The following is a 25,695-nucleotide window of genomic DNA, read 5'->3' on the forward strand; positions in this document are numbered from 1 at the left end:
TTTATCATAAAGAGAAGGAAGTGGTGTTTTAAGAATGTGTATAAAGTCTAAACAGAACTCAGAAGGGAAAGATTATTTTTGCACGAGAGACATAAGATGGATGGAGCCAGGACTTAAAAGATGGATAAGATTTGGAGGCTTGTTTTCTGAGTGTGGGTATTATCTTCATATTAACTTTTTTTTTAATGTTTATTTATTTTTGAGAGAGAGGAATACAGAGCGCGAGCAGGGAAGGGGCAGAGAGAGACACACACACACACGGAATCCAAAGCAGGCTCCAGGCTCTGAGCTGTCAGCACATGAACTGTGAGAACCTATGAACTGTGAGATCATGACCTAGCCTAAGTTGGACGCTTAACCAACTGAGCCACCCAGGCGCCCTGGTACCTTTTTGATACATTTGGGTAGAATTTTTTTGATGTTGATTTTTTTTTTAATGTACAAAGTTTTTATGTTTAACAGATCATCTTTGTTTTATTTATACTACACCAGAGATGAGTATTTCTGATGTGTATGAAACTTTTTAAGTACACTACTTCTGTAGGCTTATTTTAATAGAACATTCTTCATGGGAAGTTTGAAGTAGAAAGCATTCCATGCTGTGCTAGGCTTCAAGAAAACTGGATATATTAAAATTCAGACTCCAATGAGATACTTATTTGTACACAAAAGTGTTAAGTTTTATTATATGAAAAAGGAAGTCATTTCACATAAAATCTTTATTTTGCCCATTTCTCAATAACATAATTCATCATGTGAAAAAAGAAATGCTTGGAGTGATTGCAGCAGATATTCCAGAAGTGTATTTATATTTTATAATTAAATACATTCCCTCTTCCTTTTCTTTGTAGTTCTATAATTTTTTCAGTGTTTATTATCTAAGTTACATTCCTTTTCCCCTGGTGTTTCTGCAAATATTTAGATTGATATCCTTCTGTAGGTCACATTCACATACAATATTTTGGAATGTATTAAGATACTATAAATAACAAAATTAAAATCTTTGAACAAAAAAACATTATAGAGTCTAATTATATATGTAAGATGTATATGTGCATAACTGGGAAGATCTTTGTTAATGTGGATTAAGAAAATCGTGAGCAATCTTTTCTATTTTCCTTTAATTTTTGTAGCATTTATTTTTATTTTTTTTAAGTTTTATTTACTTAAGTAATCTCTACACCCAACATGAAGCTTGAACTGATGACCCTGAGATCAAAAGTCTCATGTTCCTCCGACTGAGCCAACCAGGCACCCCTTAACATTTAATTTTTTGAATAGGCAATACATTTATATAATCTAATAAGTATGAAATGGCATACAGTAGTTTCTTTCTCATCCATTTCCTATAGCTATTCATTTTTCTTCTCCATAGACAACAACCTTGTTAATAGTTTCTCTTCTAGAGATATTTTATGCACATGTACAAAGAAATGCAAATAATATTTTTATTCTTAACACCAACAGTAGTATATTATATACACTGTAGTGTTCCATGCTTTTTACACTTAATATGTATTTTGAAGTATTTCCATATCACTATATATAAAGAACTTTCTTATTGGTTTTCAGTCATTATCATATTTACTTGTATAAATGAAATGAATCTATTTAGTCAGTCTTCTATTTATAGACTTTTTTGATTGTTTGTAGTCCTTTGCTGTTTTAAACAATGCTGCAATAAATAACTTTGTGCATGATATATCATTTCACCTGTGCAGGTGGATTTTAAGAAGTACAATTCCTGGGTTAAGGGGATATATGTATTTAAAATTGCCAAATTACCCTCGTTAGGGGTTGTGTTAATGTTTTCTTCTGCCAGCATTGTATTAAAGTTCTGGTTTCCCCACATCCTCACCAACAGCCCATTTACTTTCAAATATAATTTTTCCCCTATCCTACTTTGAGAACTTTATTACCATAGAAAATAGCATCATAAATGTGGGGAATTTAACTTCATCATTGTGCCAGTGCAGAACAGGATTCTAATAAGTCTTTTCATCTTACTGAAAAAAATGTGTATTCCTGATTTAGGTCTCTAAGAATTGTCATGATAAAGTTTAGTGGTTTTTCAAAGAAACAGAAGACTCACTATTCTATGTATAATCTGTCTGTGATTTAAAAAAATGCTTCACTGCTTAAATATCAGCATCACAAGTTGTAAAAGTAAAATGGTGAAAAAGTTAAATGTTACCAGACTTTGTTCATTTCATTTGTATTCAATAATTTGTTGAATAGTAAAACCAAAATGCCTTCAATATGTCTTTAAGCCTGGAAGAAAGTAGGCTCCTTTGAAATTAAATTTCAGCAATGTAGTTGAGTAGTGAATTTAAACAATTCACAATGCTGACTTTCAGTGCTTCTGAAAGCAGGAAGTGTATTACTGACACGCAGAAATATTCCAGCCCAAAGAACATCCCTACTGCCATATGTGGTAAGAATTTGTCACTAACTCACAAACCACTTCTGTAATGCAGTGAATAAGCAGAATTGGTCTTTGTTAGACATTTCCAATTCAATATGAAAGAACTTTGTTTTGTAGTGTCTTATAAGTAATTATTAGCTTATGCCTTGGAAGGAGCCTGGCACATCATGGGTGCCCAAGGTTTATTGAGGGAAGGAATAAAGAAACTTGTACATAATCTTTTACGCATTATTTACTTGGTTTTAGGGACCCATAGTTAAACACTAAAATTACTTGAGTAAGTTAAGGACTGAGTTAAATATTCTGACTTAGCTTATTAATGATGTCTTTAAACAAATTTCTTACTTTTATTTTAGTGTCCCCTTTGAGTGCTATTTGGAATATTAATTTTATGTTTGCACTTAGGGTAAAAAACAATTATCCTTAGGGTTAATTATTAAGAGAGAGGGAAATACTGTGAGCTTGGAAAAATAGGAAAGTGAGTTATAAGGAATTGGGGTTAGCAAAATTCAGTAAAGAGCTATTTGTAAATCATTAAAATTTTGAAAATATTAACGTTTGTATAAACTTAAATTTTTTTGTTTGTATTTTAAGCGATTAAGAAGATTGTCTACCAAATATAGAACAGAAAAGATTTATCCTACAGCCACTGGAGAAAAAGAAGAAAATGTTAAAAAGAACAGATATAAGGACATACTGCCATGTAAGTTTGAAATGCCCTTCATAGAACAAATGGAAATGTTAATAAGTTTGTATCCTAAACTAGTTTTATTCTTCCTAATGAGTTTGATTGTTAAGGAGTTAGTACCTCTTTTGTAAGGTACACTATAAGATAATAATTTGTGATTGTGCTTCTTGTTCTTCCTTCTGAAAGTAGTTTTTGTTGTTTGCTTTTTTTTTCGTTAAGCATCACAATTATTCTGATACTTACTTTTAAATACAAAAAAAAATCCAAGTAAGAATATCTTTTGTGGCCTCCTGTTCAAAGAAGTTCTTTTGTTAAAATAAAATAGATAATTCAGTAAGTATAATGGAATAAATTTTATAAAATGCCAAAAATATTAACTCTTATCTATTGCCTGTTCACAATCAGAACATTAATTATGCATGAAAAAGTGAACCATAAGGTGGTTCATGCCTGCATGTCTGCTGTACTCAGTAGTCTAAATATGTATCTCTGAGAGTATACCTTAGACTGATAGCATTATATTATAATAATGTAACTGTATTCTTAAATAGCATGGTTTTTGGCAGAATACCTTTAACTCTAAAAGCATGCATACTTCCATGTGTCCTATTTTACAGAATAAAAACTTTACATCATGCATGCTATCCCTTAAAGCTGCCACTAGTCTTTTTCTTTCCCTTCAACTGTCTTAAAACAGCTCCATTCCATGACACCATTCCCTCAACTCTAATTCATTGTTTTCTCCAGCCTTATTGAGATATACTTGAAAAATTTGTTTTTGTTTTTTTTTTAAGCTTGTTCTCTTTAAAATGTCTTTGAAAAAATTTCCAGTGATTTTCTTCATGCTGTATTTGGTGACTTTCTTCAGTGTTTACCCCTTTCTGTTAACTATTTTGATGCCATTGACTAGTCCCTATTTCTGAAATTTTCTTTTTCCGTGATCTCTTTCTTTCAAATGACCTCTTCCCTCTCTTGTCTGCTTCCCTCTCTTTCTCACTGTCTTCTTTGCATACATTTAATCCTTCATCTTTTTCTTGTTGTTGTTCAACTGTATTCTCAGCCGTGGGATCTGTGGGTGGCCAGTATTAGCAGAATTACTAAGTGGCAAGTTTACATAGTATAATGGTGAAGAGTTTTGACTCTGAAGTTCAAATCCTGCTTCTACCACCTGCTATTTAGATGACTTTGGGGGCGCCTGGGTGGCTCAGTCGGTTTAGCGTCCGACTCTTGGTTTCGACTCAGGTCATGATCTCAGTTTTGTGGGTTTGAGCCTCGCGTCAGACTGCACTGGCAGTGCAAAGCCTGCTTGGGATTCTCTCTCTCTCTCCCTCTCTCTCTGCCCCTCCCCATTCACACTGTCTCCATCTCTCTCAAAATAAATAAACTTCAAAAGAATTTTTAAAATATATGACTTTGGACTCATCCTCTTTGTGCCTTTTTCCCCGCATCTGCAAAATAGAGATAAAGATTATAATCCTTTTTATGATTATTTTGATCATTAGATAAGTTAATACATGTTAAAATGCTTAGGATTGTACCTAGCACATAGTAACTACTCATTAAGCTTTTTGAAAATACACTGTACTTTCTTACCAGTCTTCCTCAGAATGGTGGATGGTATGGGTTTCTGGATAGTTTTTATTAAGCAGGATAATCTCGAGGTACTCTTTTTTTTTTTTTTCTGTTGAGACAGAGAAAGAGAGTGCGAGCAGGGTAGGGGCAGAGAGAGGGAGAGAGAGAATCCCAAGCTGCCAGCACAGAGCCCAATGCAGGGCACGATCCCATGAACCTTTAGATCATGACCAGAGCCAAAATCCAGAGTCAGACGCTTAACCCGACTGAGCCGCCCCAGGTACCCAAATCTCGAGATACTTTTTTTTTAAATTTTTTAATGTTTGTTTATTTTTGAGAGACAGAGCATGAGCAGGGGAGGGGCAGAGAGAGAGAGGAAGACACAGAATCCAAAGCAAGCTCCAGGTTCTGAGCTGTCAGCACAGAGCCCAACATGGGCCTTGAACCCACGAACCATGAGATCACGACCTGAGCCGAAGTCAGACGTTTAACTGACTGAGCCACTCAGGTACCCCTTGAGATACTCTTAATGTACTCTGGAATTAATGCACATTCTCTCTCTCTCTCTTTCTCTCTCTTTTTTTAGAGGGATGCTATTTTTTTTATTTTTGGGAGAGTGAGCAAGGGGCAGAGAGAGAGGGAGAGAGAATGCAGAGCCTGAAGCAGGGCTCAAGCTCCCTTGAAGCAGGCTCGAGCTCCTGATGTGGGGCTTGAACTCACGAACTGCAAGATCATAGTCTGAGCCGAAATCAGATGCTTAACCAACCGAGCCACCCAGGAGTCCCAATGCACATTCTTTTAAAAACACACATTGTCTCTTCTTTCTTTTTCTGTCATCTGGGCAAATGAGTCTTAAACAGCTCTAGGTTTCTATTTTCTTAAGTTATATTTTATTCATTCATTGCACAAAAAAATTTGAGCATATACTATATGCTGGAGATTCAGTAGAAAACAAACTGGCAATAATCCCTGCCCTTGTGGTGTTTATATTCTAGTTAAGGTAATGTACAGTGAATACAAATAACATACATGATCTGTCATATGGTGATTAGTGGTATTGAGGATAATACAGTGGGGATTAGGCATGTAAAGAAAACTGAGAATAGAAAGCTTTACAATTTTAAATAGAGGTAGCAGGGGAAGTTCACTGGTGTGCTTCTAAATTGCCCCTCTAAAAAATAGAAACCCTGATTTGTATTGTCAGTTTCTGTAGTAAATGTATTATTTGCCATAATCACAAAACTTTGAGGTGTAGGTATTATGTGCCACTTTGCAGATGGGAAACCGAGACATAGATTAAATAGCTTGTGACACAGCTAACAGAGTCAATGAGAATTTATATTCAGAGCACTGGTTCTCCACTAGGGCGATTTTGCCCCTAAAAGAGACATTTAGCAAGTCTGGAAACATTTTGGTTGTCACAACTGGGATACGGAATGGGCATGCTGCTACTGGCATCTAGTGGGTAGAGGCTAAGGATGCTTCTGCATCCTACATAACACAGAGGCTACACCCTCTCCACAGCAAAGAATTATTCAAGGCCAAAATGTCAGGGGTGCTGAGGTTGAGACACCTTGCTCTGGATCCTGAGCTCTTATTCATTGTGCTATACAGTCAAACTAGCAGTGTCTTTTTTTCCTTTTAAATTATTGAAGGATTGATAAGTCAGTTTCCAATAAATTTCTAGTCATTTTAATTTGGAAAATGTTATTAAAAGCAATTGTACTTAGAGATGTATATTTACTTGCTGTCATAAAAATAATGTAAGTTGTCAATTTCCTTTGTATGTTTAGCATGTTCAGTGTTTGGATACCAGTATTTTTTTAAATAGCTTTATTGAGGTATAATTTACATACCATAAAATTTACCCACTTTAAATATACAAATCAGTTATTTTTAGTAAATTTATAGAGTCATCAACATAGTAAAGTTTTAGAGCATTTCCTTCAACCTAAAATAATCATTTAGGCCATTTTTCAGTCTTTAGCCCCAGGCCACCACTAATGCTTTCTGTCTCTAGATTTTCCTAAGCATGTTTTTGAGATTCATCTGTGTTGTAGCATATATGAGTTCATTCCTTTTTAGTCAGTAATATTTCATTGTATGGGTATATCACATATTGTTTATCCATTCACCAGTTGATGAACATTATGAATAATCCTACCATGAACATTTCCATACAAATCTTTGTGTGGACACATGGCTCTCTTTCTTTTGGGTAGATACCCAGGAATGGAATTTCTAGATCTATGGTAGCTTATGTTTAACTTTATAAGAAACTGCTAAACTGTTTAAAGTATCTGTGTACCATTTTATTTTCCCACCAGCAATATATGAGCATTCCAGTTTCTCCACATTCCTTTTTATTGTCAGTCTTTTTGATTACAGTTATTCTAGTTGGGTGTGTAGAGGTATCTCATTGTGGTTCTGACTTGCATTTCCCTAATGACTAACTAACATCTTTTCATGTTCTATTAGCCACTAATATATCCTCTGATGAAAAGTCTTTTCAAATCATTTGTCCTTTGTTAGATTTGATTTTATTTTCTTGAGTTGTTTCAGTTCTTTAGCTGTTGTTGTAAATACGGGTCTTTATTCATTTTCCCCCAGTTTATGGCTTGTCTTTTCATTTTCTTAAGGTGTCTTTTAGGGTATGCAAGCCTTTAATTTTGATGAAGTCCAACCTATCAGTTTTATGGATCATGCTTTTGATACTCTGAGTAAGAATTCTGCCTAAGTCAAGGTCACAAAGATTTTCTTTGTTTTTTAAAATTTTTCTTCTAGAAGTATTGTAGCTTTAGCTTTAACATTCAGGTCTATAATCCATTTTCAGTTAATCATCTGAAATAATCTGTGTATGTAAGATTGTTCTTGTACCAATTGTTGAAAAAGACTATCTTCTCCACTGAATTGCCTTGGTATCTTTGTTGGAAATCACTGGAGCATAAATACAAGGTTTTTTTTTCCCTGGACCCTTAATTCTACTACATGGTTTCCCTTTTTCATTTTCTTTCTTTCTTTCTTTCTTTCTTTCTTTCTTTCTTTCTTTCTTTCTTTCCTTCTTTCTTTTACAGTAGGTAAAGAACTTTATTAACCTTGTTTCAAACTTTATTTCCAGGCTTCTTCAGCCTAATTAGCTGCAAAGAATGAATTGTGTATAAGCAAAAACTGAAAAGAGCTGTAGTGTCCAAGGGGCCTGGGCTTAAAAATATTACAGATCTAGATTTTATCAGCTCTATGAACACAATTTTAAAAGGCAGTCATAATATAAAATACCAGCTCCCAGTAACTTCTTCAAGTTTTATCTTCTTCAGAAGTTGACTCAATCCAGTCTGCTTCATTCTTGGAAGCTTCATCAAAATTCTCCACAAGATCTGGAACCTCATCATCATCATCGTCTCCGGTAGCAAGCAGTGGTTTCCCATCCACGGATTGTTTGGTTAGAACTTCAGCCAGTCTCCCTAAACTAGTCAGACTGTCTGCACCAAGTTGTTTTAAGATAGTAGCATTTCTGTCAGCTGCTTTGTCTCAGTATGGCTTGTAATGGTGAAAGTGTTTGCTGCCAGAGATGCCTGAACTTGAGGGTTGTTAAAGTGGATCATTCTTCCTTGGTTTGTGAACATAGCCACTTCTTCAGTACCAGAGATATTTTTTACCTCTAATTTCTTTAAGGAGAACTGAAATTTTTATCATCTGCTGTAGTCATTCTATGAACTACCTTCTTTCAGCAAGCAGTTCCTTTCCCACCAATGTGCACTTGTGCTTGCAGTTTGGTGAGTTTCTCCTGATTCATGATAGTTTCTTTAACCTTGGAGCAGAAATGGTACTGCGCAGGTGACTAGGATTGGTGCTCAGGGGGTCTCAGGCAGACCAGCTGAGATCAGGTGCACACACACCTACAGTGTCTTATTTTTAAGCCAGTGTCATACTGTCTTCATTACAGTAGCTTTGTGTAGTAAGTTTTAAAAGCAAGAAGTCCTCCAGCCATGTTCTTACTTTTTAAAATTTGTTTGGTTCTTTTTTAGTTCTTACATATAAATTGTAAGATCAGCTTGTCAATTTCTGCAAAAAATCCTAATAGGCTTTTGATAAGGGTTGCATTGAATCTGTAGAGCACTTTGGGGGGAGAATTGCCATTTTAAACCATAATGATTCTTCCAATCTATGAACATGAAATGTCTCTCTCCATTTATTTAGATCTTTAATTTCTCTCCGCAATGTTTTACGGTTTTCAGTGTATAAGTCTTGTATTTACTCTTTAAATTCTTCTATCTGAATGAAATATTTTCAAGTTCTTTATTATTAGCACATAGAAATCTAGTTTCTATTCATGTATTGATTTTTTTTTAATCCAGTGACCTTCCTGAGCTCATTTATTAGTTTAGTAATTTTTTGTGGATCCTTTAGGATTTTTCACATACTGAGTCATTTTATCTGCAAATAATGACAGTTTTACTACTTCCTTTCTTATCTGAATGTGTCTTTTGCTTTATTTTATTAGTTAGAACCTCTAATACAATGTTGACTTGAAGTGGGAAGAGCAGACATTTTTGCCTGTGATCCATTAAAAGTAGTATCATTATTGTCCAAAGTGTATTTAGGTTTTTCTGGAGCTGTCTTGGAGATTTGGCTTATTTTATACTAGAATACTGAGGCCAGGGGCGCCTGGGTGGCTCAGTCGGTTGGGCGTCCGACTTTGGCTCAGGTCATGATCTCGCGGTCCGTGAGTTCGAGCCCCGCGTCGGGGTCTGTGCTGACAGCTCAGAGCCTGGAGCCTGTTTCAGATTCTGTGTCTCCCTCTCTCTCTGACCTTCCCCCATTCATGCTCTGTCTCTCTCTGTCTCAAAAATGAATAAACGTTAAAAAAAAATACTGAGGCCAATTTCAGAGTTAAGAGATATCTAGATACTCTTGAGTCAAGAATGATCTGTGCTTTGTCTGCTGAGAGGGCTAAAACCGAGCTGCTAGCTGTTTTTACAAGTAATGGATCAGTGTACTATGTGTATTGTAATGTTAATTATTAAGATTATTTTTTTTTCTCCTGAGACATAATATTTAGCCAGTGGGAAATTTCAGTTTCTTTGGAGGTAACAATATTCAAATACTTTTCTTTTTGTTGCCATAGGTTGTTGATGTTTGTTTGACCAAAAAAAAAAAAAAGTTGCTGCTCGAAGAGTCTCCTGTGTGGCCAATCTTGGTTTTATCTGTTTGGAATTGGATTGTTGGGAGATTGTAGTGGCAGTCAGCAAAAAACAAAACAAAACAAAACAAAAACATGGAGAGGATTGCTTGTTTTCATTTCTTTAATATTCTTTAAGTTCTATATATGTTTATACTTACTAGGAGCACCAGTGAAGAATTAAAGCACCAACGTGATGACACGTTATCTAACCAACCTAATGTTGATTTTTTTTTTTTTTAACATTCACTTTTTGATAGATACAGAGCGTGTGTGGGGGAGGGGCAGAGAGAGAGGGAGACACAGAATCTGAAGCAAGCTCCAGGCTCTGAACTGACAGCACAGAGTCCGATGCAGGGCTCGAACTCACGGACCGTGAGATCATGACCTGAGCCGAAGTTGGGCACTCAACTGACTGAGCCACCCAGGAGCCCCTGTTGATTTTTAAAATTGGCAGTAATATCCTATGATTGTGTAGTATAAAGCACTGACTACAAAATTTGCTTGTGCTTTAGACTAAGCCATTTTTCTGCCCCATCTTGAAATTACTGAATCAAACTTACTGAAGAATATGGTACTTAGAAATTTTGTATTTTAATTAACTTTTCCTAGCCCCTAAATGTTATATGACTAGAGATAGATGAAATAAGTTCGGCAAAGTGTTGAGATTATTTGTTTGTTTGTTTCTTAAGTTGATTTTATTTTGAGAGAGCGGGAGGGGCACCGAAAGAGAGGGAGAGAGAGAAAGAAGCCCAAGCAGGCTTTGCACTGTTAGCACAGTCTGATGTGGGGCTCAAACTCACGGACCGTGAGATCATGACCTGAGGCAAAATCAGTAGTTGGACACTTGACTGAGCCACCCAGGCGTGCCAAGTGTTGAAATTATTTAATATTACGCTGTGTGTTAACTAACTGGAATTTAAGTAAAAACTTTAAAAAATGTTGAAATTATTAATAATTTCTTAATTACTTGGTAATTGCTATATGGGGATTCATTATACCATTATTTTTCTGTATATGCATAAAGTTTTCCATTATAGAATATCTAAAAAAAATTACCAGCTTGCATGTAGCAGCCTGAAACCAGTTTTGACTGTTATTTGGGAGCCACTGTTGTCATTTGGATTCACAATCCCCAGACACATTTACTGAGGATCCAGTGGTAAACCAATTATTGTAAATCCTATGTTTGAGATACTTTGACTAGAGGCTAATATGCCACATGATTAAGGGTAATTAATTGGGACCCCTCATTACTGGCAGACATGGGGAGAGGAAGTGTTGTGTAGTTACTTACTTAACTGTCATTATCCAAACTACTGAATATTTATCAGAACATCAAGTGAAATGATAAACATATTCTCTTTCCTGGAATCATAGAAAAGACAGAAATAATTTGAATTGGAGGCTAGTATGTCTTTCTTAGATATCTCTTCCTACAGATTTACAAAGATTTCACCAAAAACTAATAAACTCAGCAGAACTGGGCTTTTAGTACTGATAGATAAAATTTGAGTCATTGACAAAGTAGTTATTCATTAGCTGACTTTTAAGAGTTTTGTTAAGAAGTCTTATTCATATCTTATTACCATTTTTGTATTTGTCATTTTGTATTTTAATTGCCTTTAATATTCATTGTCTCTGGATTAGGAAGGACTGTAATGTGATGGTGGCATTTTACATATTACATGTTGTGGTTCTTGCTAATCTAGAGACTCATGAATATTAGGCATTCCTACTACTTTAGGATTTCATAGGCTCAAAGTATCTCCCCCCAAATATTTATTGCTACAAACAGAAAGATATTAACTTTATAGTGGAGACAACCAGGTGACACCTATTAACCAAGTAACCAAGGTTGACATCACAAGTAATAGGACATTGACATCATAAACCCCTTGGTGTGTCTTCTCACTGAGAAGGACACATCATCGTTCTCTGGTGTTCTTACCAAAATGCAAAACCTCATTCCAAACATAGGAAAAAAATTAGTCAAAGGAACTATTATAGATTAGAAGAAACTAAGGAGAAGTAACAACTAAATGTGGGATCCTAGTAAGAAAAAAATTGTTTTTAATTGGTGAAATTTGTATGCAGTCTGTTGTTTAATTACTAGTTGTGTGACAATGTTAATTTTCTGATTTTGATAACTGATAGTTATGTAAGATATTAACATTAAGGGAAGCTGAGCGAGGGATATAGGAATTTTCTCTACTATTTTTGCGATTTTTCTTTAATTCTAAAATTAGTTCTAAATAAAAAGGGTGCTGTTTGCTTGTTTTTTTTAAAAGAGAGAATGTGAGCTGGGGTAAGGGGCAGAAGGAGGGAGAGAGAGGGAGGGAGAGAGAATCTTAAGCAGGCTCCATGCTCAATGCAGAGCCCAGTGTAGAGCTCGAAGCAGAGCTTGATCCCACAACCTTGGGATCATGACTTGAGCTGAAAACAAGAGTCAGACTTTCAACAGACTGAGTCACCCAGGCGCCTCTAAATAAAGAGTTTTTAAGAATCAACACAAACTAGAACAAAACTATTTGCACTACATGTACTAAAGACCAATTTTTCATATACATCAGTAGGGAAACATAGACATAGATAAAAATGTGCAGAGGATATAAACAAGAATTTATGGTAAAAGAAATATAACCAATAACTGTATGAAAATGTACAACCATTTGCATAGTTCAAGAAATACAAGTCTGAGTTTTTTACTTTTTAGAAGTTAACTATTAAAAGGTATAATATCCTGTCACTCTCACATATAGCATCTGAATTGTCTAAGTCTGTATATACCTTTTAGAAGATAAGTTTTTTTCTTCTGTTAGAAAATTACCCTATACCACTTATAGCAGTGAGTTCATTGTGGTAGTGTTTCTAATAGGAAAAAATGGCCCAGCAGTAGTATAGCTGGTTAAATAAATAATGAGATATCTATTGATAATGGATTTCATATAACATTGAGCAAGATAGATCTGTATTAGCTCTGGGAAGAGTTCCAGGTTATACAATTAACTGAAAAGTGAGATACAGAACATGTATATGTTATGAACGCATTTGCATGGTTTTTCTAAGTATGTAGGTATATGCATAAAAATTACTTTTGGAAGGAAAAAAGAACCTTAGAAGTGTCTTTGTTGGGAAGGAGAGACCTGGACTTTATGGATGGGGGATAATTTATTTTATACTTTTTTCTTAAATCTCATTTTAAAAAATCAGATACATATTTTATTTAAAAAATAAAATTGCAGCACAAAAACAAACAAACAGATCACTGGAACAGAATACAGAACCTACAAAAGGACCCACAAACGTATGGCCAACTAATTTTTGACAAAGCAGGAAAGAATATCCAATGGAATAAGACAATCTCTTCAGCAAATGGTGCTGGGAAAACTGGACAGCGACATGCAGAAAAATTAACTGGATCACTTTCTTACACCAAATACAAAAATATACTCAAAATGGATGAAAGACCTAAACCTAAGACAGGAAGCTATCAAAATCCTAGAGGAGAGAAAGCAGGCAAAAACCTCTTTGACCTCGGCCACAGCATCTTCTTACTCAACATGTCTCTGGAGATCAGGGAAACCAAAATAAAAATGAACTACTGGGACCTCATCACAATAAAGAGCTTCTGCACAGTGAAGGAAACAATCAACAAAACTAAAAGGCAACCAATGGAATGGGAGAAAGTATTTGAAAACAACATATCAGATAAAGGGTTGGTATCCAAAATTTATAAAGAACTTATCAAACTCAACACCCAAAAAACAAAGAATCCAGTGAAGAAATGGGCAAAAGACATGAACAGACACTTCTCCGAAGAAGACATCAAGATGGCCAACTGACACATGATAAAATGCTCAACATCCCTCATCATCTGGGAAATTTAAATCAAACCACAGTGAGATACAACCTCACACCCATCAGAATGACTAACATTAACAACTCAGGCAACAACAGATGTTGGCGAGGATGTGGAGAAAGAGGATCTCTTAGGATCTCTTTTGCATTGCTGGTGGGAATTCAAGCTGGTGTAGCCACTCTGGAAAACAGTATGGAGGGTCCTCAAACAATTAAAAATAGAACTACCCTATGACCTAGCAATTGCACTACTAGGTATTTATCCAAGGGATTATAGGTGTGCTGTTTCAAAGGCGCACATGCACCCCAATGTTTATAGCAGTGCTATTAACAATAGCCAAAGTATGAAAGAACCCAAATGTTCATCGATGGATGAATGGATAAAGAAGATGTGGTGTGTGTGTGTGTGTGTGTGTGTGTGTGTGTGTGTGTGTGTGTGTATGTACGTATATATACAATGGAGTATTACTCGGTGATCAAAAAGAATGAAATCTTGCCATTTGCAACTATGTGGATAGAACTGGAGGGTATTATGCTAAGTGAAATTAGAGAAGGACAAAAACTATATGACTTCATTCATATGAGGACTTTAAGACAGAACAGATGAACATAAAGGAAGGGAAGCAAAAATAATATAAAAAAAGGGAGGGGGACAAAAGACTCTTAAATATAGAGAGCAAACAGAGGGTTGCTGGAAAGATTGTGGGAGGGGGATGGGCTAAATGGGTAAGGGGCTTAAAAAATCTACTCCTGAAATCTTTGTTGCACTGTGTGCTAACTTGTATGTAAATTATGAAAAATAAATAATTTATTAGATAAAAAAATAAAATTGCAGGGGCACCTAGGTAGCTCAGTTGAGCGTCTGACTCTTGATTTCAGCTCAGGTCATGATCCCACTGTTGTGGGATTGAGCCCCGTGTCTAGCTCGGCAGAGTGTGGAGCCTGCTTTAGATTCTCTGTCTCTCCCTCTGTCCCGCTCATAGCGCTCACTCTCTCTCTCTCAAAAATTATAAAAAATAAAATAACAATTTTATAAAAGTAATAAAGTTTACACTTTTGAACTTTATTGTAAACTGTTTTTTACCTTAAGTTGGCATTACTTAATAATAGTATTGCCAACTGCATTATTGAACACTTTATTTATTTATTATTTAATTTTTTAAAGATGGTTTTATTTTATTTTTGAGAGAGAGAGGGAGGGGTAGAGAGAGAGGGAGACACAGAATCCAAAGCAGGCTCCAGGCTCTGAGCTGTCAGCACAGAGCCCAATGCTGGGTTTGAACCCACGAACTGTGAGATCATGACCTGAGCTGAAGTCGGACGCTTAACCAACTGAGCCATCCAGGCACCCCTTGAGCACTTTTTATGCATCATCATAATTCATTTATCATAGTTAATTAATTTTTATAATTTCTTGTGAAATATGAAAGCTACATTTCCTAATAAGAATTTTGGCAAATGAGCTTGTACATAACTGGTTAGTGTTCACTGCCTCATAATGCTTGTTAAAAACTGCAGAGGCTTCACTCTGGGCTCTTGTCTAGCAAATGTGGGATGATGCCCAGGAGTTTGTATTTTAAAAGAGTTCCTGAGATTATTTTGATTACAGCTTTAAAACACAACTTTACATCATCATATTTTTGTTACTATAGACTTATTTTCTATAAATATGATATTAGAAATTACTCTGCTGGTATCTAGAGTCAATTTTCATTAATTGTTTTTTAAAGACAATATTTTGAATTACTTATTTAATCTTACTTGTGGTTTATTAGAAAACACCTGTCTACCAACAGGACATAATTTATGAAATCCTTTTTCTTTTCCTTGTAGTTGATCACAGCCGAGTTAAGTTGACTTTAAAGACTCCTTCTCAAGATTCAGACTATATCAATGCAAATTTTATTAAGGTATGTATTAACTTCAAATGGTGTTTCTATGCCCTACTTAATGTCTTCCTGCATAATAGTTTTATAAAAATTTTTTAAATTTCCTAAATACCAAGAGCAAAAAAAAAAAAAAAAAAGGAAGAAAACGAAGAAAAATAAAATCACACTTTTATGTGATTTCCTTTTTTTTTTTAATTTTATTTTTTATTTTTTAAAATTTACATCCAAATTAGTTAGCATATAGTGCAACAATGATTTCAGGAGTAGATTCCTTAGTGCCCCTTACCCATTTAGCCCATCCCCCCTCCCACAACCCCTCCACTAACCCTCAGTTTCTTCTCCATATTTATGAGTCTCTTCTGTTTTGTCCCCCTCCATGTTTTTATATTATTTTTGTTTCCCTTCCCTTATGTTTATCGGTTTTGTCTCTTAAAGTCCTCATACGAGTTAAGTCATATGATTTTTGTTTTCTCTGACTGACTCATTTCACTTAGCGTAATACCCTCCAGTTCCATCCACATAGTTGCAAATGGCAAGATTTCATTCTTTTTGATTGCCGAGTAATACTCCATTGTACGTGTATACACACACCGCATCTTCTTTATCCATTCATCCATCGATGGACATTTGGGCTCTTTCATACTTTGGCATTGTTAATAGCGCTGCTATAAACATTGGGGTGCATGTGTGCCTTTGAAACAGCATACCTATAACCCCTTGGATAAATACCTAGTAGTGTAATTGCTGGGTCGTAGGGTAGTTCTATTTTTAATTGTTTGAGGAACCCCCATACTGTTTTCCAGAGTGGCTGTATCAGTTTGCATTCCTATATGTGATTTCCTTCTAACCTTACTCATAAAGTTAGAGTTTTGCTCAGTTTCATGAAAGTTGAGATGGTTTTCTATTTTGTTTCTTTTTTTACATTTAAAGCTTATAAACAGTTTACTGGTTACTAAATCATCTTCTCCATTGTCCCTTTGACAAAGTTTATGTACACAAATGTACAGAAATGCACATACATGGTTGTTCCCTGTTGTTGAACTATATAGGTTGTTTCCAATTTTTCTTGTTGGTAATATTGCAATGAACATTGATATTCTTTTGAATCATTTCTTAGGATAAATTATTAAGGCTAGATAGAATTACTGGGTAATACTGATTTAAAATTACAGAATATAAACTTAGATGAAAACCTTTTGGCAACTGTCTCTGTTTCAAGTGGCAATACAAGTGAATATAAGATTAAATACAGTCTTATAAAAATAGAGATGGAGGCAAACCATTAGACTCTTAAATACAGAGAACAAACTGAGGGTTGCTAGTGGAGGGTCAGGGTTGGAGAGGATGGACTAAATGGGTGATGGGCATTAAGGAGGGCACTTGTTGGGATTAGCACAGGGTGTTAGGTAAGTGATGAACCACTAAATTCTACTCCTGAAATCATTATTACACTATATGTTAACTAACTTGGATTTAAATAAAATTTAAAAAAGATTAAATACAATCCTTATGTAGAGAACCTTTTTTAGATACTCTTAGGTGAAAAGTAGTCATGTTCATACATAGCTGTCAATAGACCAGTGCAAACTGCTACTTGAGGTGCTTGGGTCATGATCTCACAGTTTGGTGTGTTCATGAGTTTGAGCCCTGTGTTGGGCTCTGTGCTAACAGGGTGGAGCCTGCTTGGAATTCTCTCTCTGCCCCTCTCCCTGCCCCCCCCCCCCCAAAAATAAATAAACTTTAAAAAAATGCAAAATGCTACTTGATTAAATAAAAGACTACTTTGTTCCATTAGCTGTTCTTTGTTTTTGAATGACAGTATAATAATTACTTATTTTATATTTGGTATTTATAGATATAAAAAATATTTTGTTGATCAAAATATTATGGTGGTACGAGGTATATGGTAATATTAATATTACCTGTGTCAACAATAAACTGTCATGGTTTAAAATAAAAACTTTTTTCCCCCCCAAAAATTAGTTTTATTAAAATTATGGCAAAACCCAAAACTAATCTGTAGGTGGTTTGCTGTTTCAGATGTTGTTATGTTGATACTGTTTTGTAAGGACATTTGTTAAAAGTTCTAGCTTTTCAGGGCCCCTGGCTGGCTCAGTCGGTGGAGCATCTGACTCTTGATCTCAGGGTTGTAAGTTCAACCCCATGTTGAGTGTACAGGTTACTTAAATATAAAATATTTAAAAACAAAAAAAGTTGTAGTTTTTAATTCCACTTAGTAACACTGATTTATCGTGTGATTCAACTATGTGCTGCTTTAGTATTTTAGTCCACTGTTTTATTTGGTATATTCCCAGGTTTGTTGTTAGATATATATATAATAGGCACACAATAAATCTTTTAAATTGAGTAGATAATTGAAGGTATCTATGGACGAATCTGGCTAAGAAGGAACTATTAGGTAGTTTTACTCTTGTCTTTAGAATCAAAGCATGCTTTTTATGTTTCTGTACAGTTAGCTTTATGGACTATGTATTGGGGTATTAGGCACTTTTTGAAGAGACAGGTAAATAATAATTTGTAAATTAGCATAAAGCAGTTTAATTATTAATTCTGTTTGCCAGGTCTAATACATACACAAAAATAGTACTTCACAAAAAGCTGAAATGAATTGAATATATTTTGTCATGCTTTTATGTGCTAAAATTATTTGGAAATACTTCCAGTGAAAAGAGGAGTATTACTAAGAAAATTTAAACATTAAAATTTAGGTAAGGAAATATTTTTGGTAACTATAATAAATATGAAATTTACTTTTAACCATTTTAGGGTGTTTATGGGCCAAAAGCGTATGTGGCAACCCAAGGACCGTTAGCAAATACAGTAATAGATTTTTGGAGGATGATATGGGAGTACAATGTTGTAGTAAGTAATTTACTTTTCATAATCTATTTTGAGAAGTATTACATGTAACGACATAAGATGTTTTACTGAATATGGAATGAGAAGACCTTCTAGCCATAATGATATGTTACTTATTGCTAATGTTTACTAAAAAGACAGAAACTGAAGTCTAGGATGTCTCATTCAACACTAACAAGTTAGTCAAAATATTTTAAGAAGAGAGTGTGATAATACTTTCTTTTCTAAAGTCAGCAACTAATAAGACAGCTACCAACTAAGATGGATTTATATAGATGGATAGAGGGATAGCTATGTGATAGAACAAATACGGTAAAATGTTAATGGTAGACTATAGATGGTGGCTATACAGTATTTACTGTAACATTATTTCAACTTCGCTATATGTTTGAAACATTGTCAAATGTTGGGATGGGGAGGGGCGCCTGGGTGGCGCAGTCGGTTAAGCGTCCGACTTCAGCCAGGTCACGATCTCGCGGTCCGTGAGTTCGAGCCCCGCGTCAGGCTCTGGGCTGATGGCTCAGAGCCTGGAGCCTGTTTCCGATTCTGTGTCTCCCTCTCTCTCTGCCCCTCCCCCGTTCATGCTCTGTCTCTCTCTGTCCCAAAAATAAATAAACGTTGAATAAAATGTTTAAAAAAAAAAAAAAATGTTGGGATGGGGAAGCAAATCCAATAACATTTATGTTTAAAGACAGTATTAAATGCATTAAACCTTCAGATAATTTTATTAAATATATTTAAAATATTTCATGGTGCTTTTTGGTTGGGTAAGTAAATACCCTAAAAGTGATATTTTAATATAATTTCAAGTCAGAGGTAGATCTATAAAAGTCCTAAAATTTAATTCATATATAATGCTAATTGAAGCCAATTTAATTTGTTGCTATATAGTTATCCCTTGTTTGGAAGGTGTGATTTTGGGGCGCCTGGGTGGTTCAGTCAGTTAAGCATCTGACTTTGGCTCAGGTCATGATCTCATGGTTTGTGAGTTCAAGCCTCATGTCGGGCACTGTGCTGACAGCTCAGAGCCTGGAGCCTGCTTCAGATTCTGAGTCTCCTTCTCTCTCTGCCTCTCCCCAACTCGTGCTATCTCTCCTTCTCTCATAAATAAACAAACTTAAAAAAAAAAAAATAGAAGGCGTGATTTTGAACATTGCTTTAATGCCTACTTTTAATGTTAAAACTACTTAATTTTGATGGGTGCCTGGGTGGCTCAGTCAGTTAAATGCCCAACTTCAGCTCAAGTTATGATCTCATGCTCCATGGGTTCGAGCCCCACGTTGGGCTCTGTGCTGACGGCTTAGAGCCTGGAGGCTGCTTCAGATTTGTGTCTCCCTCTCTCTCTGCTCCTCCCCTACTCACGCTCTGTCTCTCTCTCTCAAAGATAAATAAACATTAAAAAAAAAATTTAAAAACCTACTTATTTTGACAGGCCAGGTATAATTTTGTTCGGAATAAAAGGTAATTCTTGGAATTTGTATTTTATTTAAAAAAGTAAAATTGTGTTTAGCTGATGCATTCTTCATCTCATCCCATCCCCCACTTCTTTTTAGATCATTGTAATGGCCTGTCGAGAATTTGAGATGGGAAGGGTATGTATACCTGTTAACACTTAAAATAACTGTGGGGTGTCCATTTCATCATTTCTAGGGATATATGTTCCTGGTCCTTTATTATATTCTAAGTAGTTAAAGTAGATACTTCTTTTTTGTGTTCTGCCATTGGTTTTATTTGATACAAGGAACATAATAATCTCTAAAAGGCACATAAACTTTTTTTTTTTTACAGTTTTACATTTCATGATACACTTAATAGATACCATATTATTACTTAGTCTTCAGATGTTTAATGGTGTTGTAAGTAGAATATTATTTATGGACTGAAATAGAGACATAATTTAAAACAGGAATAAAATTGAGCAATGAAAATGAGTTCAATAAAATAATTTTTATTAATTATCATCAGGTTATAGCTTGAATATTCTGATTTCTGTCAGATAATACCACTACATTTTTTTGTTTTTGTTCATACTATCTTCAGAAGGAAAGAGAACAAAATTCTTAATATGAAGTTTTCAACATTGGTGTTTTTTATACTGTGTCCAAGTGAAATTAGTTTTAAAACCATTGTGATCCCCTCCAGCATCAATTCCAAAGACTTGAATGTTGGAGGTGCTAATGTATTTACAGAGAATAAATATTAAGTAAAACTTAAGTGTGGTCTTCTATAATTATGACACATATATCAAACTCAGAAAACAAATTATGTGGTGATTTGAATTTTCCTTATACTAATATGGTACATGAGTTAAAGTAAACTTTTTTTAAATCTGATGTCAGTTTCTGTGTTTTCTGGGAAGGGCAAGAAGCTGAATAATTGGGCACAAAATATTTGTAAAAGTTCAAGAAAAATTCTATCATATGGATTAACTTACTTCTTTTTGTTCGAATAACAGAAAAAATGTGAACGCTATTGGCCTTTGTATGGAGAAGAACCTATAACATTTGCACCATTTAAAATTTCTTGTGTAAGTACCTATTTATATACATATTATTTAATCAGAAATTTGGGATGCTAGACTGAAGAATATAATATGGAATGAACCTAGTTTTACATAAACCAAGCATTCAGTATTTCCACATAAATCTATACTTAATTACAATAAATGTTAACAATAATGTTTGTTTTTATACAGCTTTAAATTTAACTTTGAAAATGACTTCATAAATGTAATTTCCTAGTAACTTATTATGTTAATTTAGTGTTAGTCTTTGTATATAAGCTGATGATAAGTGTTACATATATAAGAGTAAACAGGGGCGCCTGGGTGGCTCAGTCAGTTAAGCATCTGACTTCTTATCAGGTCATGATCTCACGGTTCATGGGTTCAAGCCCTTTGTCGGGCTCTGCGCTCATAGCTCAGAGCTTGGAGCCTTTTTTGGATTCTGTGTCTCCATCTCTGCCCCTCCCCTGCTCTCTTTGTCTCTCTCTCTCTCTCTCTCTCTCTCAAAAATGAACATTAATAAGAGTAAACAGTAACTTAACTGTCCTTTGAATGATCTATTTTTTTTTTTTTAACTTTTCAGTTCATTTATTTACTTTGAGAGGGAGAGGGAGAGGGTGTGGGAGGGGCAGAGAGAGGGAGAGAGAGAGAAGCCCAAGTAGACTCCACATGGTCAGCACAGAGCCCGATGTAGGGCTTGAACTCACCAACCAGGAGATCATGACCCTAGCCAAAGCTAAGAGTTGGACACTTAAGTGACTGAGCCACCCAGGCACCCCTTGAGTGCTCTATTTGAATACTGGTATAAAGGTGGGGCAACTGGCTGGCTCAGTCAGTGAACCACATCTTAATCTCAGGCTTGTGAGTTCAAGCCCCATGTTGGGTGTAGAGATTACTTAAAAGTAAGATCTTAAAGAGAAAAAAGAAAAATTGGTGTAAAGTAGTAGTTTCAAACTGAAATGGGAAGGACCCTTGATGACTGAAGTATAGTTTTGTGTGATAATCTTTCATATGTTCGTTATGCTATCCAGAATTGTTATAATTATATACAAAGATGGGTTTGAGAACTGCTATCCTAGAAGGAAAGATTGATCCTATATGGCAGATAATTTATTATGAAACTTAAAACATATACCTAATATGTTAGCTCTGGAAATGAGTTAATAAATTCAAGTTCTAAAACACAGCAGAAATCTAAGTAAATGAATTTAAAGGAAAAAGAATGAAGGGAAACATTTTTTAAAAAGGAAGTAAAATATACGTGAACTTTAGAATAGAACCAACAATTTGCTTTTTGGTTACACCCAATGGCATCTTTCTTAATCACCTGAAAGAAATATGTTGTCTTATTTACTCATACTCAAAGACCATGACTGAACATAGATGAGAATTAAATAACTTCCCTGTATTGGTTAGGGTTTCCCAGAGAAATAGAACCAGTAGGATATGCATATATACAGAGAAAAAGATTTATTATATGGAACTGGCTCACAGGATCATGGAAGCTGGCAAGTCCAAAATCTGTAGGGTGGTCAGCCAGGCTGCAGACTCGGGAGAGTTGTGCTTTAGATCTAGTCTGGAGACCAAGAGAGCTAAAAGGTAGGCAAGGCGGAGACCCAGAAGAGCTGATACTCAGTTCTAGTGTAAAGACAGTCTGCTGTAGAACTGAAGAGCCATCCTTGCCCATGAAAGTAGGTTAGTGGAGAATTTCACTTGGGCGAGGTTGGTCTTTTTGTTCTGTTCAGGCCCTAACTGGATGGAGGGCCACCCATACATACTATAGAGGGCAGTCTGCTTTACTCAGAGTCCACTGATTTAAATGTTAATCTCACCCAAAGACACTTTTACAGGAACACAAGGAATAATGTTTGACCAAACATCTAGGCGCTCTGTGACCCAGCCACATTGACACATGGAATTAACTGTTACATTCTCCAAGTGAGAATTGCTGGTTTGTAACTATGTTTTCCATGGTTAAGTAAAATATAATTTCTGTGATTTTATTTTCACTGGTGAGTTCAAGAAGTCCATGGTTTTATGAATTATTTCTACTTAATGACTTTTAAATTCCATACAAAGTTTATTGCTTTCTAGGTTGCTGTAGAAAGGACTTGAGGTGTGTGGACAGTCTGCTTTATAAATACAATGCAATTTTTGTAATGTTAACTATAACACATAGTTGAACTGCCTGGATTTAATAAGCAGCCAGTATTCTTAAGTCCTGGTTAGAATTAACTGTTTGTGGGTTAAATATAATTTTAAATCCTACTGCATGTCATGTTATTTGGAATGGATAAAAACCAATACATACCACATTATGTATTTCTGTGAGAGAACACCTCTCCTCTCACCAATCTATAAAGTATTCTACAATATTATGCCCCTGAACTGTTCAGGAAATCTATTTTCTGTGCAATGTAGTTGTGTTGAACATTTGTAAGTTTAAATACAATAAGATATCTGTACTAAATGTTACAATTCAAGTGAAAATGTATAGTGCTTAACATTCAACAGCTAAATGAGTTGAAATTTTTGAAGAGTTGGGGATCAAGAATAGTAAACAACATTTAAAATAATGAGTAGAGGAGGGTCTCAGTTAGTTAAACATCCTTCTCCTGATTTTGGCTCAGGTCATGACCTCACAGTTAGTATGTCTGAGCTCCACATTGGGCTCTGCAGTGTCAGCATGGAGCCTGTTTGGGATTCTCTCTCTTCCTCTCTCTGCCCCTCCCCTGCTCGTGCATGCATATTTTCTCCCACTCTCTTGCTCTTTCTCAAAAATAAATAAATAAAAATTAAAAGACTTTAATGAGTAAAGAAACAGATTATAATTTGGAAAACTATGACCTTTTTTGGATGATTTTTCAGAGTGAACGAAATGATAATTTAATCATCTTTTGAATAAGTTTGATTTGATTAGCGATAGCTGGTTTGATTTGTCAATATTGGGATTGATCCATACTGAAGAAGCAAATTTCTTCTTTCAAGATTTCAGATGGAAAGTAATTTGTATGTCTTGTGGTTGTTTCCAGCAACTCAGTACTTGTTATTACTGATGTAAATAAAAATCAAGTTTGTAATTAGAAAGCAAGCTGGTGAAAATAACCATAGTAAGTGACTTGACTTCTTAACAATCAGTTTTTGGACTGAGAAAAGACAGTATCAGGAGCACTTTTGATTTGGGGATGAGAAAGAGGGTAAAGTGTTGGGACACGGAGGACTAGCTAGGAGGGACTCGGTTGCATGTCACTGCATGTAACCACTTAGACCAGACGTGGGCACGCTATGCATAGGTCAGTCTAGTCCACTGCCTGTTTTGTAAATAAAGATTTACTAGAATATTGCCTTGCCCATTAATTTACCTGTTTGCCCATCAGAACAGCAAAGTTGAGCAGACAAATCAGTGACTTTTAGAATGGTTGTTTTTGGGGGTGCCTGGGTGGCGCAGTCGGTTAAGCGTCCGACTTCAGCCAGGTCACGATCTCGCGGTCCGTGAGTTCGAGCCCCGCGTCAGGCTCTGGGCTGATGGCTCAGAGCCTGGAGCCTGTTTCCGATTCTGTGTCTCCCTCTCTCTCTGCCCCTACCCCGTTCATGCTCTGTCTCTCTCTGTCCCAAAAATAAATAAACATTGAAAAAAAAATTAAAAAAAAAAAAAAAAAAGAATGGTTGTTTTTGTAATTACTAGATATATCTGGAATTTCATAGGTTAATTTTATATTGTAGACTTTAAATACGTGGTTTTTGTTTGTTTTGGTGTGTGGATGTTTTGGTTTCAGTGTTCTCACTGACTCACTTTTCCTGTATTTAGGAAGCTGAACAAGCAAGAACAGACTACTTCATTAGGACACTCTTACTTGAATTTCAAAATGTAAGTATTTTCCATTTAGAGACCGTTTCTAAGGAAATTTTTGAAGAGAAGATATATAAATTGCATGCTATCTGGTCTTACATAGTTAACTAAAATAATTAGCAAATTTCCTTATGTAAAATAGTGAAGAAAATCAAAGTGTAATTTTTATTTAGTGTCTTGAGCCTTGAGCTTATCAAATTAAAGTAATATAAATCTTGACTTACTTAAAACAATTTTCCCTAAATTAAATTTATTGTATCTATTTGCCATAAATATTTTTTTCTCTATTACAGTAAGCAGATTATAGCATTCTTTCCAAATTATTTACCCACTTTTGCTAGTTTACAACTTTTTAGACATAGATGAACCACCATCAAACCTAAATCTTCATTTTGATATATATTGCTTTCACCTGAGGCCCTTGACTTCCGTGTTTCAGAACTATATAAAATGATAATTGTTTGGGGCGGCTGGGTGGCTGAGTCAGTTAAGCATTCGCCTCTTGATTTGGGCTCAGATCATGATCTTGCGGTTCATAAAAATGAGCCCCTGCGTTGGGTTCTGCACTGACAACGTGGAGCCTGCTTGGGATTCTCTCTCTCCCTCTGTCTCAAAATAAATAAATAAGCGTTAAAACAAAACGATAATTTTTCTAGGAAATCAAAAATTTGATGGACATTAGAAAATGCTATCAGCTTCTTCCAAGATCTCTGTATTTTTATTATCTTAATTTTTCAAACCATTATGAACAATTAAGCATGGCCATCAAGTGCACAGTTGTTCCTCAACTGGTACATTTGAAACATACTTCCACAGCCTACCTTCCTTTTTACAAGTAGACATGGTTC

At 35.2% G+C, this 25,695-nt stretch overlaps 1 protein-coding gene, 1 long non-coding RNA gene and 1 pseudogene across 3 annotated transcripts in view; 1 reads left to right on the forward strand and 2 right to left on the reverse strand.

The window, feature by feature from the left end:
• The window catches only part of PTPN12 (protein tyrosine phosphatase non-receptor type 12), a 105,653-nt gene that overhangs the window by 39,194 nt on the left and 40,764 nt on the right, over positions 1–25,695 (forward strand). The window contains exons 2-7 of one of the 2 annotated variants that reach the window (XM_045494574.1): positions 3,020–3,128; positions 15,559–15,635; positions 18,402–18,497; positions 20,048–20,086; positions 20,950–21,021; positions 24,806–24,865. In XM_045494574.1, coding sequence (XP_045350530.1) covers positions 3,020–3,128; positions 15,559–15,635; positions 18,402–18,497; positions 20,048–20,086; positions 20,950–21,021; positions 24,806–24,865 — 453 coding nt within the window. Of the gene's footprint in view, positions 1–3,019; positions 3,129–11,771; positions 11,920–15,558; positions 15,636–18,401; positions 18,498–20,047; positions 20,087–20,949; positions 21,022–24,805; positions 24,866–25,695 lie in introns of those variants that run through there. The other variant, XM_045494576.1, reaches the window with a different exon arrangement.
• LOC123606367 overlaps positions 1–25,695 on the reverse strand; it is a 154,493-nt gene that overhangs the window by 27,972 nt on the left and 100,826 nt on the right. The window lies entirely within an intron of this gene.
• LOC123606364 lies at positions 7,609–8,607 on the reverse strand (annotated as a pseudogene).

The sequence above is a fragment of the Leopardus geoffroyi genome, chromosome A2, assembly GCF_018350155.1.
Source record: "Leopardus geoffroyi isolate Oge1 chromosome A2, O.geoffroyi_Oge1_pat1.0, whole genome shotgun sequence".
Lineage (NCBI taxonomy): Eukaryota > Metazoa > Chordata > Mammalia > Carnivora > Felidae > Leopardus > Leopardus geoffroyi.